The 22,511-nt window shown below is 44.2% G+C and overlaps 2 protein-coding genes and 1 long non-coding RNA gene across 4 annotated transcripts in view; 2 read left to right on the top strand and 1 right to left on the bottom strand.

Annotated features, from left to right (window-relative positions):
- Nucleotides 1-10,599, top strand: part of LOC309693623 (dual specificity protein phosphatase CDC14AB-like) — a 12,164-nt gene extending 1,565 nt beyond the window's left edge. Inside the window, exons 4-12 of one of the 2 annotated variants that reach the window (XM_082513037.1) lie at nt 27-93; nt 2,594-2,656; nt 3,056-3,128; nt 3,749-3,979; nt 4,067-4,205; nt 5,197-5,416; nt 5,531-5,622; nt 6,724-6,855; nt 10,383-10,599. In XM_082513037.1, coding sequence (XP_082369163.1) covers nt 27-93; nt 2,594-2,656; nt 3,056-3,128; nt 3,749-3,979; nt 4,067-4,205; nt 5,197-5,416; nt 5,531-5,622; nt 6,724-6,855; nt 10,383-10,488 — 1,123 coding nt within the window. In that variant the 3' untranslated portion in view covers nt 10,489-10,599. Of the gene's footprint in view, nt 1-26; nt 94-2,593; nt 2,657-3,055; nt 3,129-3,748; nt 3,980-4,066; nt 4,206-5,196; nt 5,417-5,530; nt 5,623-6,723; nt 6,856-6,937; nt 8,316-10,382 lie in introns of those variants that run through there. The other variant, XM_082513038.1, reaches the window with a different exon arrangement.
- A 413-nt stretch (nt 10,600-11,012) lies between these two features.
- LOC309694402 lies at nt 11,013-13,019 on the bottom strand. Its single transcript, XR_014272865.1, has 3 exons — nt 11,635-13,019; nt 11,475-11,546; nt 11,013-11,388 (listed from the first exon to the last, which is right to left on the bottom strand). It is a non-coding gene; the product is annotated as an uncharacterized lncRNA (long non-coding RNA).
- A 2,268-nt stretch (nt 13,020-15,287) lies between these two features.
- LOC309694165 (protein NLRC3-like) overlaps nt 15,288-22,511 on the top strand; it is a 38,363-nt gene continuing 31,139 nt past the window's right edge. The window contains exon 1 of the mRNA XM_082514001.1: nt 15,288-15,384. The gene's annotated coding sequence lies outside the window, so the exon portion shown is untranslated. The remainder of the gene's footprint in view (nt 15,385-22,511) is intronic.

The following is a 22,511-nucleotide window of genomic DNA, read 5'->3' as shown; positions in this document are numbered from 1 at the left end:
TGTCTGTGTGTGTGTGTGTGCCACAGAGACGCAGCGGTTGGAGAGTGCTCTTTTAACCTCACCGTGCTAAACTGCTTACAAGGAATCAACAAGGTAGCAACAACGTCTAACACAGAAGATTTTAGTAACATTAAAATGACACTTAGTAACTTCATTTGTGTCACACCTCATTTTAACGCAAAAATCCCAGTTTGAGCCACATTTGAAATTGTTCTCTTATTCTGTAACAACAGTAATTGAATTCAGTTTTATTCATAGCACTAATTCTAAGCTACAGTTACTTCAAGGTACTTTAACTTATAAGGTAAAGAGCCTGCAGCACTGCACTAGAAGTACACACTTGGCAACAGTGGGAAGGAAAAACTCCCTTCCAACAGGACGAAACCTCCAACAGAACCAGGTTTAAGGAGGCAGCAGTTCACTGTGACAGGTGAGGGGTAAGAGCAGAGACAAAGGAGTTTAATAATTACTAATGATTAAATACTTCAGTGATGTACAAACACACAGGAATTGAAAACAAACGACTAAAGAAGAAATAGTCAGTGCATCAGCGTGTCTTTTAGACCCCATTCCTACAAAACTGCTCAAAGAAGTCCTGACATTAATTAATGCTTCGATCTCTAATAATCGGTGTTACGTCCCCACTTAAAAGCTAGGCGATGAGGGTGGGGGACAGTAACAGTTAGATCCAGGTGGAATGAAAAGAACGCCAGGCAGAGGTATTTAATATAAAATAGATCTTTATTGTAGGCAAACACCTCAATAATCATATAAATGGCAACAACAAAAGGAGACAGCACCGCTGCTTTAATGAGAAATCAGGGAGATCAACCCAAAGTGGTAATGACCACTTCAACAAAGGAAGCAACAATAAGGCTTCAACAGAAAGAGACAGCAACACTGCTAGCAAACAATATCCAGGCAGGCCACACAAACTAGTGAAGGCTGCCGTCACTCATGGGCAATCACTGCTCAGTTAAGCACTACTCACAAAGAGCCACACGCAGCAGGCTGTTCCACACCTAAGCCAGTAACACACTCTGACCCGCACAGAGGAAATCCACCAGAAACCTCTCCCTCCTCCTCCACACTGCTCTTCTCCAGCTTATATCACCCCTGAGGGTAATTGGTTGTAACGAGAGCAGATGAGCAGCAGGTGTGACCTAAAGGAGAAGGCAGGGGCAGAGAGAGACAAGGGGAGGGGCCAGAACGAAGGAGGAGGAGAGGGAGAAGACAACACCACGCCCACACACTCCCACAGCCTCCCAGGATGTAACAATCGGCTATGTACCACAGGCCTTCAAGCTGGCTGTAGTTAAACCTTTACTCAAAAAGCATCTCTAGACCCAGCAGTCTTAGCTAATTATAGGCCAATCTCCAACCTTCCTTTATATCAAACATCCTTGAAAGAGTAGTTGTCAAACAGCTAACAGATCATCTGCAGAGGTTTATTTGAAGAGTTTCAGTCAGGTTTCAGAGCTCATCACAGAAACAGCTTTAGTGAAGGTTACAAATGATCTTCTTATGGCCTCTGACAGTGGACTCATCTCTGTGCTTGTCCTGCTAGACCTCAGTGCAGCGTTCGATACTGTCGACCATAATATCCTATTAGAGCGATTAGAACATGCTGTAGGTATTACAGGTACTGCACTGCAGTGGTTTGTATCATATCTATCTAATAGACTCCAGTTTGTGCATGTAAATGGAGAGTCCTCTTCACACACTGAGGTTAATTATGGAGTTCCACAGGGTTCAGTGCTAGGACCAATTCTGTTTACATTATACATGCTTCCCTTAGGCAGCATCATTAGAAGACATAGCATACATTTACACTGCTATGCAGATGACACCCAGCTCTATCTGTCCATGAAGCCAGATAACACACACCAATGAGTTAAACTGCAGGAATGTCTTAAAGACATAAAGACCTGGATGGCCGCTAACTTTCTGCTTCTTAATTCAGATCAAACTGAGGTTATTGTTTTCGGCCCTGAAAAGCTTAGAAATATGGTATCTAAGCAGATTCTTACTCTGGATGGCATTACCTTGGCCTCCAGTAACGCTGTGAGGAACCTTGGAGTCATTTTTGACCAGGACATGTCCTTCAACGCACATATTAAACAAATATGTAAGACTGCTTTCTTCCATTTGTGCAACATCTCTAAAGTTAGAAATATCCTGTCTCAGAGTGACGCTGAAAAACTAGTTCATGCATTTATTACTTCCAGGCTGGACGACTGTAATTCATTATTATCAGGAAGTCCTAAAAACTCCCTGAAAAGCCTTCAGCAGTCAGTCAGATTGCCGCCCCTCCCTGAGCCTGGTTCTGGTGAACATGTGTTTCTGTTAAAAACGAGTGTTTCCTCCCCACTGTCACCAGTGTGCCTGCTCGTGGTCTGATTGTGTTTCCTCTGTAGGGTCTTTACGTACAATATTAACTGCCTGAGGTGACCGTTGTTGTGATTTGGTGCTAAGAAAAACTGAACTGAATCTGTGAAACCACTGCAGATCACTATAACACTAAACATTTCAGCCCTTTGGGGGGAGTTGTGCTTTTGTTGTGAAAATCTGTTCCTGCTCTTTTCCTCTGCAGGCATTACAACATGGTTTCCTGGATTTTGAAAGGTTCAGTGCAGAAGAATATGAACATTATGAGGTAACAGACTGCAGAGACTGTGCTACAGGTCGATATCAATGCAAACAGGACCAGGATACAGGAAGAAATAACTAACGTACGCTTGTTATTCATCCAGTTTATTTGCAGTGCTGTTAGTAACACAGTCAGGGCCAACCAAGAGCTCGTACGATGTCCAGGCCTGCCTTGGTGCACGCTGTACTTCCTCAGTTTCTCAGTTAGATTGATCCATAGCTCACCCGTCCAAGTGATAGACAGTCAGTGAAGTAAAGGTCAACAAAACTGATTTCCAATGAAAGGTAAAAGCCCGTACGTGTTCATTACTGCAGTGGTGGTATAATTAAGGTGTTCTGGATCCATGTTTTAACTGATATGTGGCTAACCTCTATCACAGTCTTTCCTTTCTTTTTGTGCTTTTAGCGAGTTGAAAATGGAGATATGAACTGGATCGTTCCGGGCAAAGTTCTGGCGTTCAGTAGCCCTCATTCTCGTGGTGAGTCAGAATCTCTAAGCTAAAAGCTAAAAGCATGCCTCCAAACCAACACCAGTGCTCACGTTGCTGGGCTGACAGAAGGCCTGTGCAGCCCCTCAGTGCCTGCACGTCCTGAAGCAGCTGAGAAGAGCTAACCTTACCCTGCTGTCTTCTGACGGCATGCATTGTTTCCTGCTTAGTGCTGTCGTGTTGTTACGGCTGGATTAGACGAGCCTGAACCCTGCAGTGGCTCGGGGTTTCCCATGATGCACTCATGCTTCTCCATCCCTCAGCTCTTTTTACTTTCTGTGTATTTACACCACTTTGCACGTAGTTATTATTCCCCTCTGGCTCTCGTCCATCTCTTGTCCTGTTGTCCTCCCCCCACCCCGACCACATGAGGCAGATTGCTCCCCCTCCCTCAGCCTGGTTCTTGTTAAAAGGGAGTTTTTCTTTCCCGCTGTCAGCAGGTGCTTGGGGCCGTCCGATCGTTGGGTTTTCTCTGTATTTAACGTCTTTACCTTACAACATAAATCAGCTGACACTACGTCATTGAATCTTATTTTACGTTCGCATTAAAAACAGACGCTCGCTGATTGAAACGTATGACGTAACTCAGCTGTTGTTGACTCTGTCTCCAGGTTATCCCCTCCACACACCCGAGGCATACTTCTCATACTTTTGCCAAAATGACATAACGACCGTGGTTCGTCTGAACAGGACGTTGTATGATGGCAGGCGGTTTGAGGATGCAGGATTTGAGCACCACGACCTCTTCTTCCTTGATGGGACCACGCCCTCTGACCTCATCGTCAGACGCTTTCTGCATGTGTGTGAAAGTACAGACGGGGCAGTGGCGGTGCACTGTAAAGGTAGGACTGCAAGTCTTTATGTTTAATTGATGTCATTTATTTCTTTTATCTTAACTTTGTCTCTTTAAACACTCCATCCATTTACAGCTGGATTAGGCCGCACGGGCACTCTGATTGGCTGCTACCTGATGAAGCACTTCCGGTTTACTGCAGCCGAGGCGATTGCTTGGATCAGAGTCTGCAGACCTGGATCTATCATCGGTCCACAGCAAAACTTCTTAGAAGAGTGAGTTTGTGCCTCAGCTGTGACCGCTCAAACCAAACGGCCCACTTTCCGTGACTCCAAAGGTCTCGGTCGGAGACAATCATTAAGCTGTAGTCCGTTCATGAAAGTACAGGAGTAATGCTGTGCACACAGACACGTCTGCAACACTTCATTAGGATAATGTCACAAAACACAAGCAGACGGCAGCTTCACCTCCAAGGTGCACGGAGAAGACAAAGATCTGACGAGGTGAAGACTCCAGTCACAGAGTATCAGGGAACCATAACGTGTTAGTGGCCTTCATCAGGGTCATTGCGTTTGTGAAGGTGTGATTGGTCCACTTGGATCTTTTTCTGTTTCCAGTCTTTTTTATTTAAACACAAGCTGTTTGACATTTTGCAATGACCCAAAAGGCGTTGGCCACTGAGTACAGCTGTTCTCTAATACTTCGAGTGTCGCTGGAGTCTTCACACAAAGCACAAGTAGATCAGGAAGGGTTTGAGGGGTCACCTTGGCCTTCAACGTCGGCAGATCTCAGTCTCATCGAGCATCTGTGAGATGTGCTGGACAAACAAGGCCCGTCTGTCCTTAGGCTGTGGCATCTATTGCTGTTAGCACACAGGATGTTTCTCCATGCTGAGGTCATGGTTGGAGCATGCTGGAAAAGTTAGAAGAGAAGCAAAAGGTGGAGGTCAGGGTGGGGCATTCCCCAGGGTGCCCATGTGCAGCTGGTGGTGACTGCAGCAGTGGGAAACTGGTGGATGATGAATCGAATCGAATTAAAAGAAGCCTGAAACTGTGATACTGCTGCAGACTGCAGTCACAGTGTGCAGCTGGTTTCTCTCCTCAGCTCTGGACGCACACTTCCTCCTTACGCCACAGTAGCGCTCTGTTGCTAATGGCTACTAGCTTTGTGTGTCTACTTACACGCTAAACCAGGATGTTGAATGTTGTACCTGCTAAACGTGATATCACAGTCAGTTTGTGGCGTGTGTTTGATGTTTGTGTGCAGGAAGCAGCACAGTTTGTGGGTTCAGGGTGACGTGCATCGGTCTAAACAGAAGCTGGTCCAACAGAGACTGAGTCGGCAGCAGCAGCTGCAGCTGCTGCTGCTGCTGCACCGCTCTGACTCTGTGCAGGGAGGCAAACAGGAGGCAGTGTCCTCGCTGCTTTCCAGCATGGATGACCTGTCAATCAACACCGTGCTCTGCAAGTCATATAGCTTGGATGAGGTCAGCGGTGTGACTTCATAGCACCTTTTCTTAATGGTTACTGCAGAATTCAAACAGGCTACTGAGTTCCGATCACAATGTTGTGTTTTCATGCTGCTAATTGTGTCTGTGCAGAATAACTGCAAAGAAGTCAGTCTGACACAGGGAGACGAACTGAGAGCACTGAAGGGAAAACGCCCACCGAGATCAGCGTCATCCTGCTCAAGGTACCAACATCTGTAATGTAATTAATGATAGATGGTTATTGTGGTCAGTGCAAGAGACACGTAGAGAATTAGCTCAAACGCTGGAAACAAAGTTTCTATTAACAAGGAGAGATAATAGACACCAATATGTTTTTGTGGATGTCAGAAAGTACGTAAGTGACTGTTGTCGAATGCTACAAAGAACGCACGCTTTGTTTGCACGCTGTCTAACAGGCAGACCGGACTGCATGAAATCCTGCTGTGTTCTCATCTGTGCAGCGTGAATGTTGTGTGTAACCTGCTCGAGCTCATGTGTCCTTCTTTGTTCTTCGGTTAAACTGAAACCTAAATGCAACAGGAGAAGTTGTTGTCTTTTGGCGACTTTAGTTATGAGTGAGATTAAGGTTCTGGAGGTTGTCAGAGTATTCCTTCTACTGCCTGACGGTGTCCTCAGCTGGAGCCAGCAGGCCTCCATCTTTACTGTACACCGTGTTGGTGGAGCACCACTTCCCCTCCTGACGCTTTGCCAGAATCGCTCCTCCTACGCCCAAGTTTTTGCTGCAGCCGCGGCCTGAGCTGCGTTTCGATTGGCCTGCCCGCTGCCTCTGCTCTCCATCCTTGGCTGCAGCCAGACACACAATCAGTAGATAATACCTCTGCTCACTACAGTTTTTGTTTGGGTCCCTGAATCCACGGCACAAATATAGCAGATATATAAGAAGCTGCCATAGTTCAAGAAACATCTTATAAAAAGTAAATAGTTACAAATCGGGGATATGAGAGCTGCGGCAAAAAGAAACCAAAGGACGACCACGAACCAAACTCACGACGTGCCTCCGGCTTCTCCTGTAAACTAACATCACCAAACTGCTAACCTGACACAACCAAGAGCTGGGCTTCCACGGAGGTTAAATCAGGTACCTCCCACACGTCGAAGCGTGTTTGTATCTCGTCTCTTGTACAGAGTGTGAGTGCAGATGTTGATTCCTGCAGTGAGCGTAGAAATCAGAAGGATTTTTGGAGAAGTTGTTCGTTGTGCTTGTTTCTGTGAAGGATCAAGTTTTATTTGCTCTTGGATCACACACACACACAAATATGAGGTGTTCTTGTTTTCTGTGTCAGGTTAAACCTGTCCAAGACTTCACACCGCTCCATCCTCCCTCCCCCGAAGCCCTCCAAAGTCCACCTCACCCCTTCTTCTACTAAGACGCTGAGACGAAGTTCCTCTACCACCACTGCTCCGCAGATCAGGAGGTTGGTGTCTGTGCTTTTGTCCTTACTAGAAGCACATTATAATAAAACCAATGTAAAATGTGATGTGCTGATGTCTCCACAGTCCCTTCAGCCTCACGTTGTTCAGCACCAGGCCAGCACTGATTCACTGACTTCACACTTGGGACGTTCTGGTCATGAATCAGCCCAGCTGATGATGGACTCGCTGGAGACTGCATCAGCTCTCTTGCACGTTTAACCCTAGAACACTATCGCTATAAATAGTAACACAATCGCTAATGCCGGGTGATTTTTACCCGATATAATATAACCAATAAAAAGTAATCAAATATATCAAAATATGACAACACATGACAAATTAGAGTGGTCTTCTTTTACTTTCAACTGTGCCATGTCTAACAAAATGAAAGAAAAACCCTCCTAAAACAAAAGAATGACTCTGGAAAGCTGGTCTTTGGTCCACCCATTCCTGGGACATTTGAGACTTCCCTGGTGAAGGCACAGGCTCCTCGACACGCAAACAGCTGCAGGAGAGAGAAATCATGTAAATGTATTTGCTCGGGTGTAAATCACCCAGCGATAGCGTTCTCGGGTTAATAGGCTGTAAATGCTTTTTTAGCCCCAATAACTACTTTTCGTTTCGACAGAGCCAACAGTTTGTCACCACTTTAACTGGTCACGTGGCCCATTCTGTGATAACAGGGCCGACACCATAAATCATCACGTCTCTTGGGTATAGCAGGCAGGTAACTGTGAAAAACTGCGGCTGCATATTGCAGATATAACATCTGCTGGATGCTGAATGCCCCGCTGTCACAATCATTTTGCTGGAAGCAAAGGACACGTGCAGGTGCAAACACCAAACAACGCTTACAGGGGAGGTCGTGGCCCGAGGACTGAGTCAGACCATCGCCAAGAGCAGTCTGGGTGCTTCTGATAAACGGCTGCTGCCACTTGTCCATCCGAAGTTCAGAACCACAGGATGTAGACGGCCTGAAGCAACGTCTTGGTTGCGGAAACACAGACCTTTAGAAGTCGTACCAAAATCCACGCCTTAAACTTTGGCAGATCACATGATGGACCTAGCTTATTTGGCACGTTGTTGTAATGTTGTCTCCTCGTTTTCAGTACTTTAGTAACCAGGTTGGGTCAGAGAACCATAGCAAACCACATCTTTTGTAAGAGATTGGTGCATATTGTTCAAGAATTAACAACTGGACGCAAAATTGTCTTGCAAGACCAAGAGTGACACACTGCTTCTGCTACAGATGTTATTTATATTCTCCCAGATTTCATCGATAAAGTATGACAAACTTATATTTGTTGGTCTGTTAATGTTCTAATGATGCAGAGCGAGGGACACAAAGCCACGACGTGCTTATAATGCACTGTGAAAGCCTCTGAGCACACATGCTGGCAATGAAAGAGGAAATCAGTAAAATGAAGACAGAGATTCTGATGTTTCACGTCAGACTGAACACGGCACGCACACTTTATTTCACAGGTCATTCACATTCATGCACTGGATTTGTCAACAGGACTTTATCATACATAAAGCAAACTCACTATGTTCAGCTTTGCACTATTTCTTTCTTGCAGTAAAATTCTTAACATGCAAATGATGTTCAGCTTTGAGCGTGTTGTTGCTGTCATGCTTTCCTGTATCTGACTGTGTGACAGCAGCTCAGATGTGCTGTCTGATTGGTAGTTTACTCCAAAGGAGGGAAACCAGCTAATGCTAGTGTGAAGTGCTAAAATCAACAATAAAGTCCAAGTAATGACGAGATAATGACTCATGCTTCTCTTTGTTATCATCACACTGTCATTGTGTCATAACCTTCACTGAAAGTCACCTGACACTGCTGTGGGACGCTGTGGGATGCTGTGGGACGCTGTGGGATGCTGTGGGACGCTGTGGGACGCTGTGGGACGCCGTGGGATGCTGTGGGATGCTGTGGGACGCTGTGGGACGCTGTGGGACGCCGTGGGATGCTGTGGGACGCTGTGGGACGCTGTGGGACGCTGTGGGATGCTGTGGGACGCTGTGGGATGCTGTGGGACGCTGTGTGATGCCGTGGGACGCTGTGGGATGCTGTGGGATGCTGTGGGATGCTGTGGGATGCTGTGGGACGCTGTGGGATGCTGTGGGACGCTGTGGGATGCTGTGGGATGCTGTGGGACGCTGTGGGATGCTAAGACTGTGGATTCCATGTGCTTGGTATCATTTGGGGAATTTAATGACCAAAACATCAGAAATAACTGAGGCGACTCTATAAGGGAATCCCCTCTGTTGACACTGTACTGAGTCAAAAGTATAAGGAACTGAGCTACATGGATTACCTGAACATACACTGACCTACGTATATGAAACAGTACTGTACCATATATGTATAACAGGGCCTCTTAAACTAAAATCCTGGCTGTATCCTTACTGTAGTTAAGTTAAATACGTCCTCTATAGTCTCCAAATCATTGTCTGGTTGGGACACTTATATTTGTTGGTCTGTTAATGTTCTAATGATGCAGAGCAGGGGACACATATATATATATATATATATACACACACACATATATATATATATATATATATATATATATGTGTGTGTATATATATATATATATATGTGTGTGTATATATATATATATACACACACACACACACATATATATATATATATATATATATATATATGTGTGTGTGTGTGTGTGTATATATATATATATATATATATACACACATATATATATATATATATATATATATATATATATATATATGAGTATGCATTTGAAGTACACTTCAAATTGGGACAGCCGTCGTCGCGTGGCGGTGACGTAATCGCACTTAAAATGTGTACTTCAAGCGTGCAGACCCTGAATTGGGACACAGCCTCAGTGTTTCAGTCATAAAAACACTTCCTGTCTCCGCGGGGGCCCATCACGTATAGGTGTAACGGAGAAACAGCCAATCAAATCGCAGCTTTTCAGGCATTGGGAAAAAAAAGATTGTTTTTTACACTGAACTGTCTGAGCGCGGGTTCGAGTCCTGGTTGGGACAAAGGTTGTGTTACATTATCAAAAGTTAAACACCATTTTCAATCTACTTATTGTGGATAACATTTATTTTTTAATTTTTAGTTCATTATCATTTTATTTATATTATATAGTGTTATGGCCTGTGGAGCAATTTTTCTGCACCTATACTGTCACAAAGTGCATAACTCAGACTAAACTGTATCATCACAGTCTTGAGATGATACATAGCAGACATATAGTCTACAATTATGGAGACATCCAACTTTTAATACAAAGACTAAAGCTAAAACTATAATACAGATACATTCTGATGACATAGAACATGAAGCTTATACATAATTTCAATAAGGCATGTCTGTGATAAATCATCTGTCTGCTTCCTGGTGGCTGTTAGTTTATGTCTATTCATTTTCCAGCACAAACTCAGTACTGACATCGTTGCTTTATTCCAGTCATGCTCTTGCCAGCCTCCACTCTGCATGCTTTAAATCGGTTGCTCTTCTGCATTTCAGATCTGCAGCCATGCAGCCCGCCTCCTCTCCTTTCTCCTCCTCACCGTGGTCACTCAGAGCCCTGTCCCAGCCTCCATCTTCATCTTCATTACTATCAGCATGTTGACTCTGGGGTGGTGGTTGTGCAACATCCTGTCACTGCTGGGATTCTTTCTGCTATGATGGCTCATAACTGCCAAACAGTTACATTTATTTCTGTATCTCAATAAATCATGTTGAGTTTTTCCACGTGATCTCTCCTTATTGAATTACTTTTGTAGATAAGCTTCAAGCTAGCAAGCAACAATACCTACATCAAATATATTATCACCAGAAGTGAGAAAGTGTCTGCAGCTCCAGCTGTGCTGCATGTATTAAAGATAACGTCAGACATTGTGTGGGGGTCATGTCTGACACAGGCTGTACAGTCACACAGATAAAAGACAGCAGTCATGTTTCTAATAATATAAATGAAAACAGAAAGATTATGAAGATAAAAGCTGTGAGACTGCTCTAGGATGACTTGTTATCATTACATGAAGTGATTTAGAAATAATATGTAAGCTTTCAGGGCAGCGCTCACAACTTATTTAAACTGATTACCTGATGGGGAGCACACACAGATATAGAAACATATAGGTGAACTCTAAGAAGAAAACTGTGTTGATATTTTTGCAGAAAACTATTTATTTACACTTTTATATTTACAATCAGTTTATATTTATAGAAACAAAAGAAACATTCACAACTAGAACAAAACTGTCTTATATACAAAATCAACTGTTTCTCCCTTATTTACTGTTTTCTTCCACCATACAGCCAGCATACAACCATGCTATTAGAGGAACATCACTGGAACGTGGCCAGAACACACAAAAACAAGAACAAGACAATATATAAAAGTTCAAGTTCAGGCTCAGCTTTGCAGAGAAAACAATTGTACTCCAGTTCTGAAACCTTTCATTTGAAAACCTGTTTGCTCCTGAAGATCCTCTGGGTGTGGACCCTGCTGCTGCTGCCACAGTGACTAGTTATGCAGAGACAGAGGCATATGAGACAGAAACAGACTTAGCCATTATCACGTCTGACATGTAGTAATAACGCAGTACTTACAGCTCTGCATGTGTACTTTTACAGGTGAGATGCTCGGCATTGTGTCCTCCAGGTTTTCATCCTCATCCATCCCTGTGATGGAGGCAACAATTAGACAAATATGTACTGAATTTATATTTCATGTCAACAATGTTATTAAAATATTATTAAAACAACTTACCAAGAGGTTGTTTAGTTGGGGCGTTTGTAGTAGCAGGCGCAGACTGCTACTTCTTCCGCAGGCACTGCTGCAGCTCATGCAGCCGTGTTCCTTGACTGCAGCTCTTCCTCATGATAAGGTCTGCATAGCCGTCACCTCTGCCGTCCCAAATCTCCTTCCAGGTGCTCTTGGCTCGTGAGCCAAAGCCAACCAGCTGATCATCCTCAGAGGCTTCTGCAGCAACACTTACTCTGCTGGTCTCGTAGCTCAGAAGAGTTTTTATCTCTGCAAAGCTGAGGGCTTACTGTACAAATGAATGCAAGCTCTCCTTGCCATGCCCTTCTTCCACAGAGGTCCCTGCAGCCTCTTGCTTCTGGAGATCTTTGATCAGGTACATGGTGTCCCCGACATCATTCTCCAGAAGCCACCGGAAAGATTTCCCTTTATATTTTCCAAACTGCAGGATGTACTCTCCCTGCACTTCCTTCATGTCAGAGGCATCCCCTCCTCTCTGATAGATGACAGTCAGAGCATCGTCCTCCCTCACAGGTGCAGACTTGTCCTGAAGCTTGGGGTCATTTTTAATCCTTCGAGCTTCTTTTGACGAGTCCTGGAGAAGGTATCCAAGTGGCCCCTTGTGGAACGCCACAGAGATTTTCCCTGGATATGGCGCAACTTTCTTCTGCATCTTGACATGCAGTGAAAAAAGAAACAATTATATTAAACAAAATTGATTCCAAACACAAACAAAGACATTCCAGGTTATAATCTTGCTGCTGGGTTTAGACAGCAGGATGCAGGAGAACAATAACGAGACACAATTTGAAAGAACATTGACAACATTTGTGATAAAAGTGTTTTTTACTCCAGGTATAACAAACTGTTCTGTCTGTAAATAAAAACCTTTCATGGTTGAATGATTATTGGCATATCTGCAAAATTTGTGGTAACTGCTTAGTAGTCATGGCACATAAGAATTGCTGGTAGATTCCCGCGCGGGAGCCTGGGATTGTTTAGCTAAACGGCCTAAACCGTTTCTCTATGGTAGTGCTAAACTACGGTGGCCCCTAGAGACAAAGCACGTACAAACTCAAAAACACTTGCAAACTCAAAAACACAACGGAAGTGCTCCAGGACGCTAGGGGCAGTGTTGAGCTCGATTTGCAAAATAAACGGCAAGTTTGTCTGTATGGGACGGTCTAGTCTCCGTCGCGCTTCCCAGGTTGCCTAGCAACCATGATACTAACCGCTGGAAACGTGTCATACAACTTTGTTTGACAGAAATGAAGGAGAACATATTTTGTTCATTTGTTTGTTTGTTTCTACAAGAGCTTTGTGTGATTTGATAAGTATCTGAGGCTGAGACCACAGGACAGTAAAACATGATTTTTGGGCTTCATTTCTGTACTGAACAGTTATTTAAGATTAGCTAGTAAATAAGAATTAGCTGATGTTGTTCATGAGACTAAAGTCATCTCACTTTGGTAATGTAAATATAATATGGCCAATATTATAGTTATTATATTAGTCATTATTAGCTATTACAGCAGTGAACATGAACTCTGTGTCAAATACTGAGCCTCAGTACAGATTCAAGTTGCAGTTATTTACATGTCTTATCACCTTAAATCTTCACTCAAAGACAAGTATCTTTGACAGTGCATATATAGGTGTATCATATATAAGAGACAAATGTTGTTCCTTCAGTATGTTGGCATTACTAAATTTGGCTCAATGCTTACATATATGTGTAAAAAGAAAATGTACAAGCTGTGATAACTGTGTCTGATAGAATGAAGAGTCGACTGATATATGAAATATTCCTTTATTGGGTGAGAAAATCAGACCATGTCATAACTGCTGTAAGTCACACAGAATAGATATCAGAGCCTTAAACAGGCTGACGTCTGCTAAATGGGTCAAACTGGGCAGAAAGTCTACAAACACATAACATCCTTATAGAATATGATGTAACACTATAGATCAACTTAGCTCAGAATATATAAAGCATATAAACAATTACAGCAATATGATGCAACAAACACAGCAGCTACTGATCCAAAATACTCAAAGCTTCATAGAACTGAAACCAACATTTATTTTTAGCTCCATTCTGCTGCTGATACAGACTTTAGGTTTCTGAACATTAAACTTGTTGCTGCCTTTCATAGTGTGTAACTTGAAGGCCCTGAGTACTCTGAGTACTTTCTCCCACACTGGAAACACTGGGAGGATCACATTATTTGAACATTACCTAATAAGACTGATTCAGCACAGACAGTTATGTTAAACTTTCCTAGCAGTCCTTCACAAACAGGGAACAGTCTGTCTATTCTCTCCATCTGTCAGCTGCTGCTGGCTCTTCCTCCTCCTCTTCCTCACACACTGCTGAGTTTGTCCTGGTGGATCATCAGGGGTGCAAAGCCTCACAGATGATGTGCAGCAGTGTGTCCCTCAGTCTGTCCTCACTCTGGACACTTGCAGGTGTCACACATGGACATCAAATGTGTGATAAGCTGCAGGATTCAAACACAAGTGTAACTTATAAACACATGTTCATACTTTTATTCCACAATCAGAGAGAAAGAAACAGAGAGAGAGTGCAGGACAGACAGACAGGTGACAGTCTCAGGTGTACACACTGCTACACAACAGCACAGAGAAGCAGGATTTAGTGTTTGTGTTATTACGAGTGTAAACAAGAAGAGTTCCCAGATGGTACAGTGGACACATGTGTGACTGCTGTGATTAAAGCATCTTTCTTTCAGCTTAACGAGTGAACCGTCAGCTCGTTCAAACACACGTTAAAGTCCGTTTGGCTCGACACCACCGAACAGAGGCAGCAATATAACATAGCTCACATTAACAGTGCAGTGAATCCTGCTTGTGCCGTGATGTTCAGGACTGCAAACCGAGCAGCATCACTGACTTTCAGCTTGTTGTGTTTGTGGATATATGACTGACTTTAATTATCCACAAAATCATCACAATCTCTGTAAGATTAAGGTCGACTATATATATATATTTATTAAAGTAAAGGCTTTAAAACCAAGTTAATTCTGAAAGTACAAACATCGCTAATGTCAACTTTCCCGACATGTGGCCAACAATAATGGTTTCATGTTCTTCATTAAAAAAATATTTGCGCATTAATAAGTGACATAATATTCAGTACTTACTTCTGAAAGTTTACTCTTCCTCCGCTCCGCTTCCACTGTTTTTTTTTTCGGCAAAATTATCCACACCACCACCGCACTATGAAGTCTGGGATATGTTGGGCCATGAAGGCTACACCGACCCATCCTTAAAATTCAGGGAAATTAAGGACGCATTTCAGGGCCGCATTTCGGGCAGCCTTTGAATTCGGAAAGCCTTCTCTTGTGGCTGTGAGGTAATCGGCCTTAAAATGCGGCCTTTAAGGCTGCAAACCCCAAATCCGGTCATTGGTACTTCCTGGCTTGTGTAGTTACTAGGTAACAAAAGCTCAACACTGCCCCTAGCGTCCTGGAGCACTTCCGTTGTGTTTTGGATTTTGCAAGTGTTTTGGAGTTTGCAAGTGTTTTGGAGTTTGTACGTGCTTTGTCTCTAGGGGCCACCGTACTAAACCACTACGGGTGTAATATACTTTTGGCCACTACGGTCTTCCGGCGCTGTTGCGAGTTTGAGATGCGGCGGCACTTTTAAAAAATCTCCTCTTTTACGTTTCGGGAGAGAAAATAAGTAACTCAACGCTCGCAACACATCCCAACGCTCCTCATTCATTGATCAAAGGTAAGAAACGTCGTTTGAAATAAGAGTAAACCAACAGAATACATTTACAGGTGTATATTACAGGTAATAGGTGTTCTGTCCTCACTAGATGTGGGCGTGATTTAGCTTATCCAGTTTGACAGACAGTGAACAGAATGAGAAGAAGAGAATGCTTTGAACTGAGATTCTTCTTTACTTCGATCTGCATCTCCAGTTTACAGGCCATGTTACTGAGGCTTCTTATACATGGTGTCCTTTATCCATTTTCATTACTCTCCTTTCTCTTTTCTTTTTGTAAAACTAAATAAACACAAAACAGATAATTACCTTCTCATTCACTGAACATACATAATGTACTAATTGAAACTTAGTTTTCATGACAACCAGCAAAAAACATAAATCTTAAGGTTGCCTAAATTAAACATAAACATCACCTTCAGTTAACTAGCATTATTGATCATAGCAAGTTAGCAAACACATGCTAATATACAGTCGCTAGCACACAAGTAGCTTTACAAATGAGTAATGACCACACAGCTGAAATAGTAACTCAGTATATGCACATTACACATGTATCACAAATCAGATAGTTAAGGTTATAGTATGTAATGAAAACTTACAGGCATGCGTGGGCAAAAGTTTCACCTCCACTGAGCACTTGTAGCAAACTAGCTGGGCATAACAACTTCCCAAGTACCAACTGTGGCCACAAGAGGGTGCCAAATCATACAAACAAAAGCATATTCCCACATTAAAGTTATACCAACACACTCCCCGCCTGGTATAAAGTATTTTATACCACTCCGTCTTTTACTTTACTTTTTAGTTTCCTGTATACCTCAGTCTTTCTTTATAGTTTCCTTGGGGAACAGAAGGATGAGCTGAGAAACTGGACGTAGGTAAATCCGTGGAGCACCTTGTTTCACAACCCTAACCTCCACCTTTCTGATTTTATTATCTTGACTAGGAATGTTCTTAACAATGAGACCAATAGGCCATTCATTTCGCTTGGTTTGGTCATCCTTCAGTAAGACAATGTCTCCGATTTGCATGTCCCTTTTGTCATTGATCCACTTCTTTCTGGACTGCAGTGTTGTCAAATATTCTTGTCGCCATCGTTTCCAAAAGATGTCGGCTAGACATTGGACATGTCGCCACTGTTTCCTGTATAGGTCTTTCAAGTCAAACACCCCTTCGGGAGCAGACACAACGTTTGCTTTCTGAGTAAGAAGCATTGCTGGTGTCAAGACTGTCGGTGACTCTGGATCTGTACTCACCGGAACCAATGGCCGAGCATTCATAATTGCCATCACTTCTGCCATCAAGGTGACAAGGACTTCATGAGAAAGACGGGTAGGCCCAGACTGCAGCAGCATGGCATCTAAGATCCGACGAGCAACACCAATCATTCTTTCCCATGAGCCTCCCATATGGGATGAGTGTGGTGCATTAAAGGTCCATGAGCAGCCTTCATTACTAAGGTAATTTCGGACCTCTGAGTCATCTGTAAAGATCCTTAACTCTCTACAGGCACCGACGAAGTTGGTTCCACGGTCAGACCTGAGAACCTTGGAAGGTCCTCGTATGGCAAAAAACCTTCTTAAGGCGTTAATAAAGCTTGAGGTGGACATGGATTCAGTCACCTCTATATGCACTGCTCGTGTTCCTAGGCACGTAAACAACACTGCCCATCGCTTGTTTTCTGCTGTGCCTCCTCTTGTTCGTCGTGACACTACACTCCATGGTCCAAAGACATCTAGACCAACTCTGGTGAACGGGGGTTCTATGCAAAGCCTATCCTCAGGCAAGTCAGACATCTTTTGCTCTTGAGGCTTTCCTCTGAGTTTGCGGCATATGACACATCCATAGATCAAGCTAGAAACCAGCTTTCTTACGCCAATTATCCACAAACCGGCTGAGCGAAGTGCCCCCTCAGTTAAGTGGCGACCTTGGTGGGCAACTTCCTGGTGATGATGTCTCACTAACAAAGTTGTCACATGGTGTCTCTTTGGGAGTATGACTGGGTGTTTTTCATCATATGGAAGGTCAGCTGAAGAGAGCCGTCCACCTACTCTAAGCACTCCATCCTGATCGATAAAGGGGTTCAACCTCCACAGAGGACTTGCTTCGGAAATTTGTTTCCCTCTCTCCAATTGTCTCACTTCTTCTGTGAATACAAACTGTTGAACACTCCAGATCACTCTAAATTTTGCCTGTGTTTGTGGATTTTGAGGGACTTGTTTTGAAAGCCTGGACCTGCATCTTGCCACGCTGATGAGCTTCGCCATTCCATTTATCAGAGTTTTCCATGAGGAGAACCGTTCAAATCTCTGTGGACTGAGAGGTCTATCAGTAGCCTTAGTTGTCAGGGTGCTGACTTCTGGGCGAATCTCTGCATCGTGCTGTGGTTCAACAAGGTCAAACTTACTTAATGTCACTGATGGGGATACCTGTTGTTGGGCCTGCTTTAGGAACTGAGGACCAATGAACCAGCTTGTTTTGTGCAGGAGACTTGCTGCAATCGGCCTTGTTGCGATGTCAGCTGGGTTGTTTTCTGTTGCAACATAATTCCACTGTGTGCATGTAGTGGACTTCCTAATTCTGGAGACTCTGTTGGACACATAGATGTAAAACCTTCGCGAAGCATTATAGATGTAGCCTAGCACAATCTTGCTGTCTGTGTAATACCTTACAGCATGCAGCTCAAGGTCCATCTCCTGACAAATGAGCTCTGCCACCTCTACAGCAAGAACTGCAGCACACAGCTCCAATCGGGGGATGGTATGTGCAGGCTTGGGTGCTAGCTTGGATTTACCCATGACAAACCCGATGAAGCACTGTCCTTGTTTATCAATAGCTCGTATGTAGGCAACTGCTGCAATAGCCATTGACGAGGCATCTGAGAAGACACAAAGCTCTTGGTGCTGCATGGAGGACAGAGAAGACGGAATATAAGGCCTGGGTATGTGCAGAAGCTCTACCTCTGACAGGGAGTCTTTCCATGCATTCCATTGTCTTTCTTTGGCAGGTGGAAGAGGATCATCCCATTCACATGGTTCTGTGGTAAGTTCTCTGATGAGGGCTTTGCCTTGGACAGTGATGGGAGCAATAAAACCTAACGGGTCATACAAGCTGTTGACTGTAGAGAGTATGCCTCGCTTAGTGAAGGGTCTTTCTTCCTTGGAAACTTGGAAGGTGAAAGAATCTGATTCAAGACTCCAGCTCAGTCCAAGGCTACGCTGAACAGGAAGAGGATCTGTCCCTAGGTCTAGGTTTTTCAGGTCCTTGGCCAGATCATCAGCTGGAAATGCATCCATTACCTTGCTACTGTTTGAGGCAATTTTGTGTAGCCGTAAATTGGACTCAGCTAACATCTTCTGTGTTCTTTGAAGAAGACTGATGGCTTCTGTTTCTGTAGGGAGTGAAGTCAGACCGTCGTCGACATAAAAGTTTCTGGTAACAAACTCCCTTGCATCTTTGCCGTGCTCTGCCTCGCCTGCTTGAGCTGCTTTTCTCAGCCCATAGATCGCCACAGCTGGTGAGGGGCTATTGCCAAACACATGCACTGTCATGCGGAACTCTGTCACATCTTTTGTGAGGTCATTTTCTCGGTACCAGAGAAAACGTAGGTAGTTCCAGTGATCTTCCCTTACAGTAAAGCAGTAGAACATCTGTTCCACATCCGCAGTTATTGCTATAAGCTCTTTTCGAAACCGCAGTAGCACTCCAACCAAAGTGTTGTTCAAGTCTGGACCACTTAAAAGGACATCATTCAATGACACCCCCTCGTGTTTGGCGCTCGAGTCAAAAACTACCCGTATTTGTCCAGGCTTTTGTGGATGGTATACTCCAAACAATGGAAGATACCAGCACTCTTCCTCAGGCTTCAAAGCAGGTGCTAACTCTGCTTGCTGACTGTCAAACATCTTCTGCATGAACTTAACAAAGTGATCTCTCATGTCTGCCTTCCTGTCGAGACTCCGCTTGAGAGTATGCAGTCGTTTGAGAGCTTGCTGGCAGTTGTTTGGCAGTCGCTGCCTATGTGTTACAAAGGGCAGAGGCGCGACCCAACTATTAGAGTTGTCTTGGTACATCTCACTTTGCATGATCTTGAGGAAACGTTCATCTTCCAGTGAAGGTCCGGGTCTCTCATCGTCTTCGCTCTTGATGAACACTGTATCACCGAGCTTGTCTGTTTTGACCCCGTGATAAGTATCCATGTGGCTTTGAGTAGTGCATCTCTGCTGGACTGTTAACAGCTTTTCCTTTGCATTCATACTGTTGAAGCACGGGCTGAGATATGATGGTCTCCCATTGAGCAGCACGTTAGTTTTATAGGTTCTCACAGCAGAGCTCGGCTTATGCGTGCGCCCCAAACAGACATCTCCTATGACTACCCAGCCAAGGTCGAGCCGTTGAGCAAATGGAGCATCTGCTGGTCCATTGTGTTGTTCTCTCACTTTATGCAAATTCAACACATCCCTTCCTAGGAGCAGAAGGATTTGTGCGTCTGAATTGATGGGAGGGATTTTGTGTGCAATGTCTTTCAAGTGAGGAAAATGTTGTGCAACTTCAGGAGAGGGTATCTCAGACCGGTCCTCTGGAATCATATCACATTCCAGCAATGGAGGTAGAGGTACCTTGGTGTTGCCATCAATCGACTCTATGATGAAGTGTTTGGCTCGCTTTCCACTCATTTCCATTATGCCTGAGCACGTCTTGAGTGTGTATGTCTCTGTGTTCCCGTCCACCTCGAAGATGTCAAAAAACATGGATCGTGCGAGAGAGCGATTGCTCTGATCATCTAAGACTGCATATAGTTTGATTGCTTTCTCTCTCTTGCCAGAAGGATAAACCAGAGCTAGACAGATTTTGGCACAAGACCTGGGGCTATGCCAATCTCCACAGACTTCAGTGCACATGGCTTTAGCTGAGGTTGACACTGGCATGGCTTGAGGCTCCCCGCCATGCTTTCCTGTCTCTAGTGGCAGTCTGAAGTCGTGAGGGGGTGGGCCTGGATGCAAAGCCGAGACGTGCTTGTCGCTTTCACATTCCTTACAAGTAATTTTGGCTGTGCAGTTCTTTGCTAGATGCTTGGTGGATCCACAACATCTGAAGCATATGTTCTTCTCCTTTAGGTAAGCTTTTCTTTCTTCAAGAGACTTACTACGAAAACTGCGACATTTCCTAAGAGGGTGTGGTTTCCTATGGAGAGGACACTGCTTGTCTGGGTCATCCCACTTATCCAATTCACTTACCCCCAGTTCACATGACACATCTGTCTTTCTTACTGATATCTGTGTTCTGTTGTACCTTATAGGTCGTTCAGCTTTCCCTACTCCTGTTGAGAGAAAAAAGAAGCTGGGATCATTCCTGATTCTCGCTTGTTCTCGTACAAACTGGGAAAAGACAGAGAAAGGTGGGAAGGCAACGTTGTGGTTTGTTTTGAACTTGGATGCACATGAAATCCACTTCTCTTGCAATGTGTGTGGTAGTTTCTCTACAATAGGATTGACACCACGTGCTGTGTCGAGGAAAGCGAGCCCAGGTGAGTGCCCTTCTGCTTTGGCGAGTTCCAGTTCAAGTAAGAGGTCACCAAGTTCCCTCAGCCTGCTGTTGTCTTTGGCAGATATTTTTGCAAAGTCTTCCATTTTCTTAAAGAGGGCATGTTCAATCACCTCTGGAGCTCCATATGACTCCTCCAAGCGCTGCCAAACCATTTCAAGGCTTGCAGCAACATTATAAATTTGCGCAGCGCTGACTCTCCTTGCTTGCTCAGACGACTGTGGTCCTAACCATTTTATAAGGAGGTCAAGTTCCTCTCTAGGTGACAAAGACAAGTCCTTGATTACATTTAAGAAGGAGGATTTCCATGTCCGGTAGTTTTGGGGTTCGTCGTCAAATTTCTGTATAGTAGTTGACACAAGCTCTCGTCTCATTAAATATTTTGCCACATCTGTTATAGCAAATCAAATCAAATCACTTTTTTATTGTCACATCACATGTGCAGGCACACTGGCACAGCACATGCGAGTGAAATTCTTGTGTGCGAGCCCCACAAGCAACAGAGATGTGCAAACACAACAACACAAACGAGCAAAATACAAGAATGGCCAACCTGAAACTAATAAATATATGTACAATATATAATAGTGTATGCATTTCTGGATGTGTATACTAAATATTTTCCTACGTGTGTGTGTGTGTGTGTGTGTGTGTGTGTGTGTGTGTGTGTGTGTGTGTGTGTGTGTGTGTGTACACATATTTTACAAATTAAATAGAGTAAACAATAAATAAAATATACAGAGTGAGACATGTGCAAAACAGTGGCATTACTGTACAGTATGGAGTGCATAATGTTGAAGTTCCAGTAGTAAAGCTGAGGTGTCTATGACGTGTTCAGCAGTCTGATGGCCTGATGGAAGAAGCTGTCTCTCAGTCTGCTGGTACGGGACCGGATGCTGCAGAACCTCCTTCCTGATGGAAGCAGTCTGAACAGTTTATGGCTGGGGTGACTGGAGTCCTTGATGATCCTCCCCGCTTTCCTCAGGCAGCGCTTCCTGTAGATGTCTTGGAGGGAGGGAAGCTCACCTCCAATTATCCGTTCAGAGCACCGCACTACTCGCTGGAGAGCTTTGCAGTTGTAGGCGGTGCTGTTGCCATACCAGGTGGTGATGCATCCAGTGAGGATGCTCTCAATGGCACAGTGATAGAAGGTCCTGAGGATGCGGGGGCTCATGCCGAATCTTTTCAGTCTCCTGAGAAAGAAGAGGCGCTGCTGCGCCTTCTTCACTGTTTTGTTTGTGTGTACTGACCACGTAAGATCCTCAGCCAGATGTACGCCAAGGAACCGGAAGCTGCTCACTCTCTCCACAGCAGCGCCGTTGATGGTGATGGGGGTGTGTACTTCTCTGCACCTCCGGAAGTCCACTATCAACTCCTTTGTCTTTGCGACGTTGAGGGTGAGATGGTTGTCTTGACACCAGTGGGTCAGGGCGCTGACCTCCTCCCTGTAAGCCGTCTCATCACCGTTGGTGATAAGACCCACCACTGTAGTGTCGTCCGCAAACTTCACAATGATGTTGGAGCTGTTAGTGGCTGTGCAGTCGTAGGTGTAGAGTGAGTACAGGAGAGGGCTCAGTACACAC

The sequence above is a fragment of the Aulonocara stuartgranti genome (assembly GCF_965226115.1).
Source record: "Aulonocara stuartgranti genome assembly, chromosome: 18".
Taxonomy (NCBI): domain Eukaryota; kingdom Metazoa; phylum Chordata; class Actinopteri; order Cichliformes; family Cichlidae; genus Aulonocara; species Aulonocara stuartgranti.
This window is presented reverse-complemented; position numbering and strand designations above follow the sequence as displayed.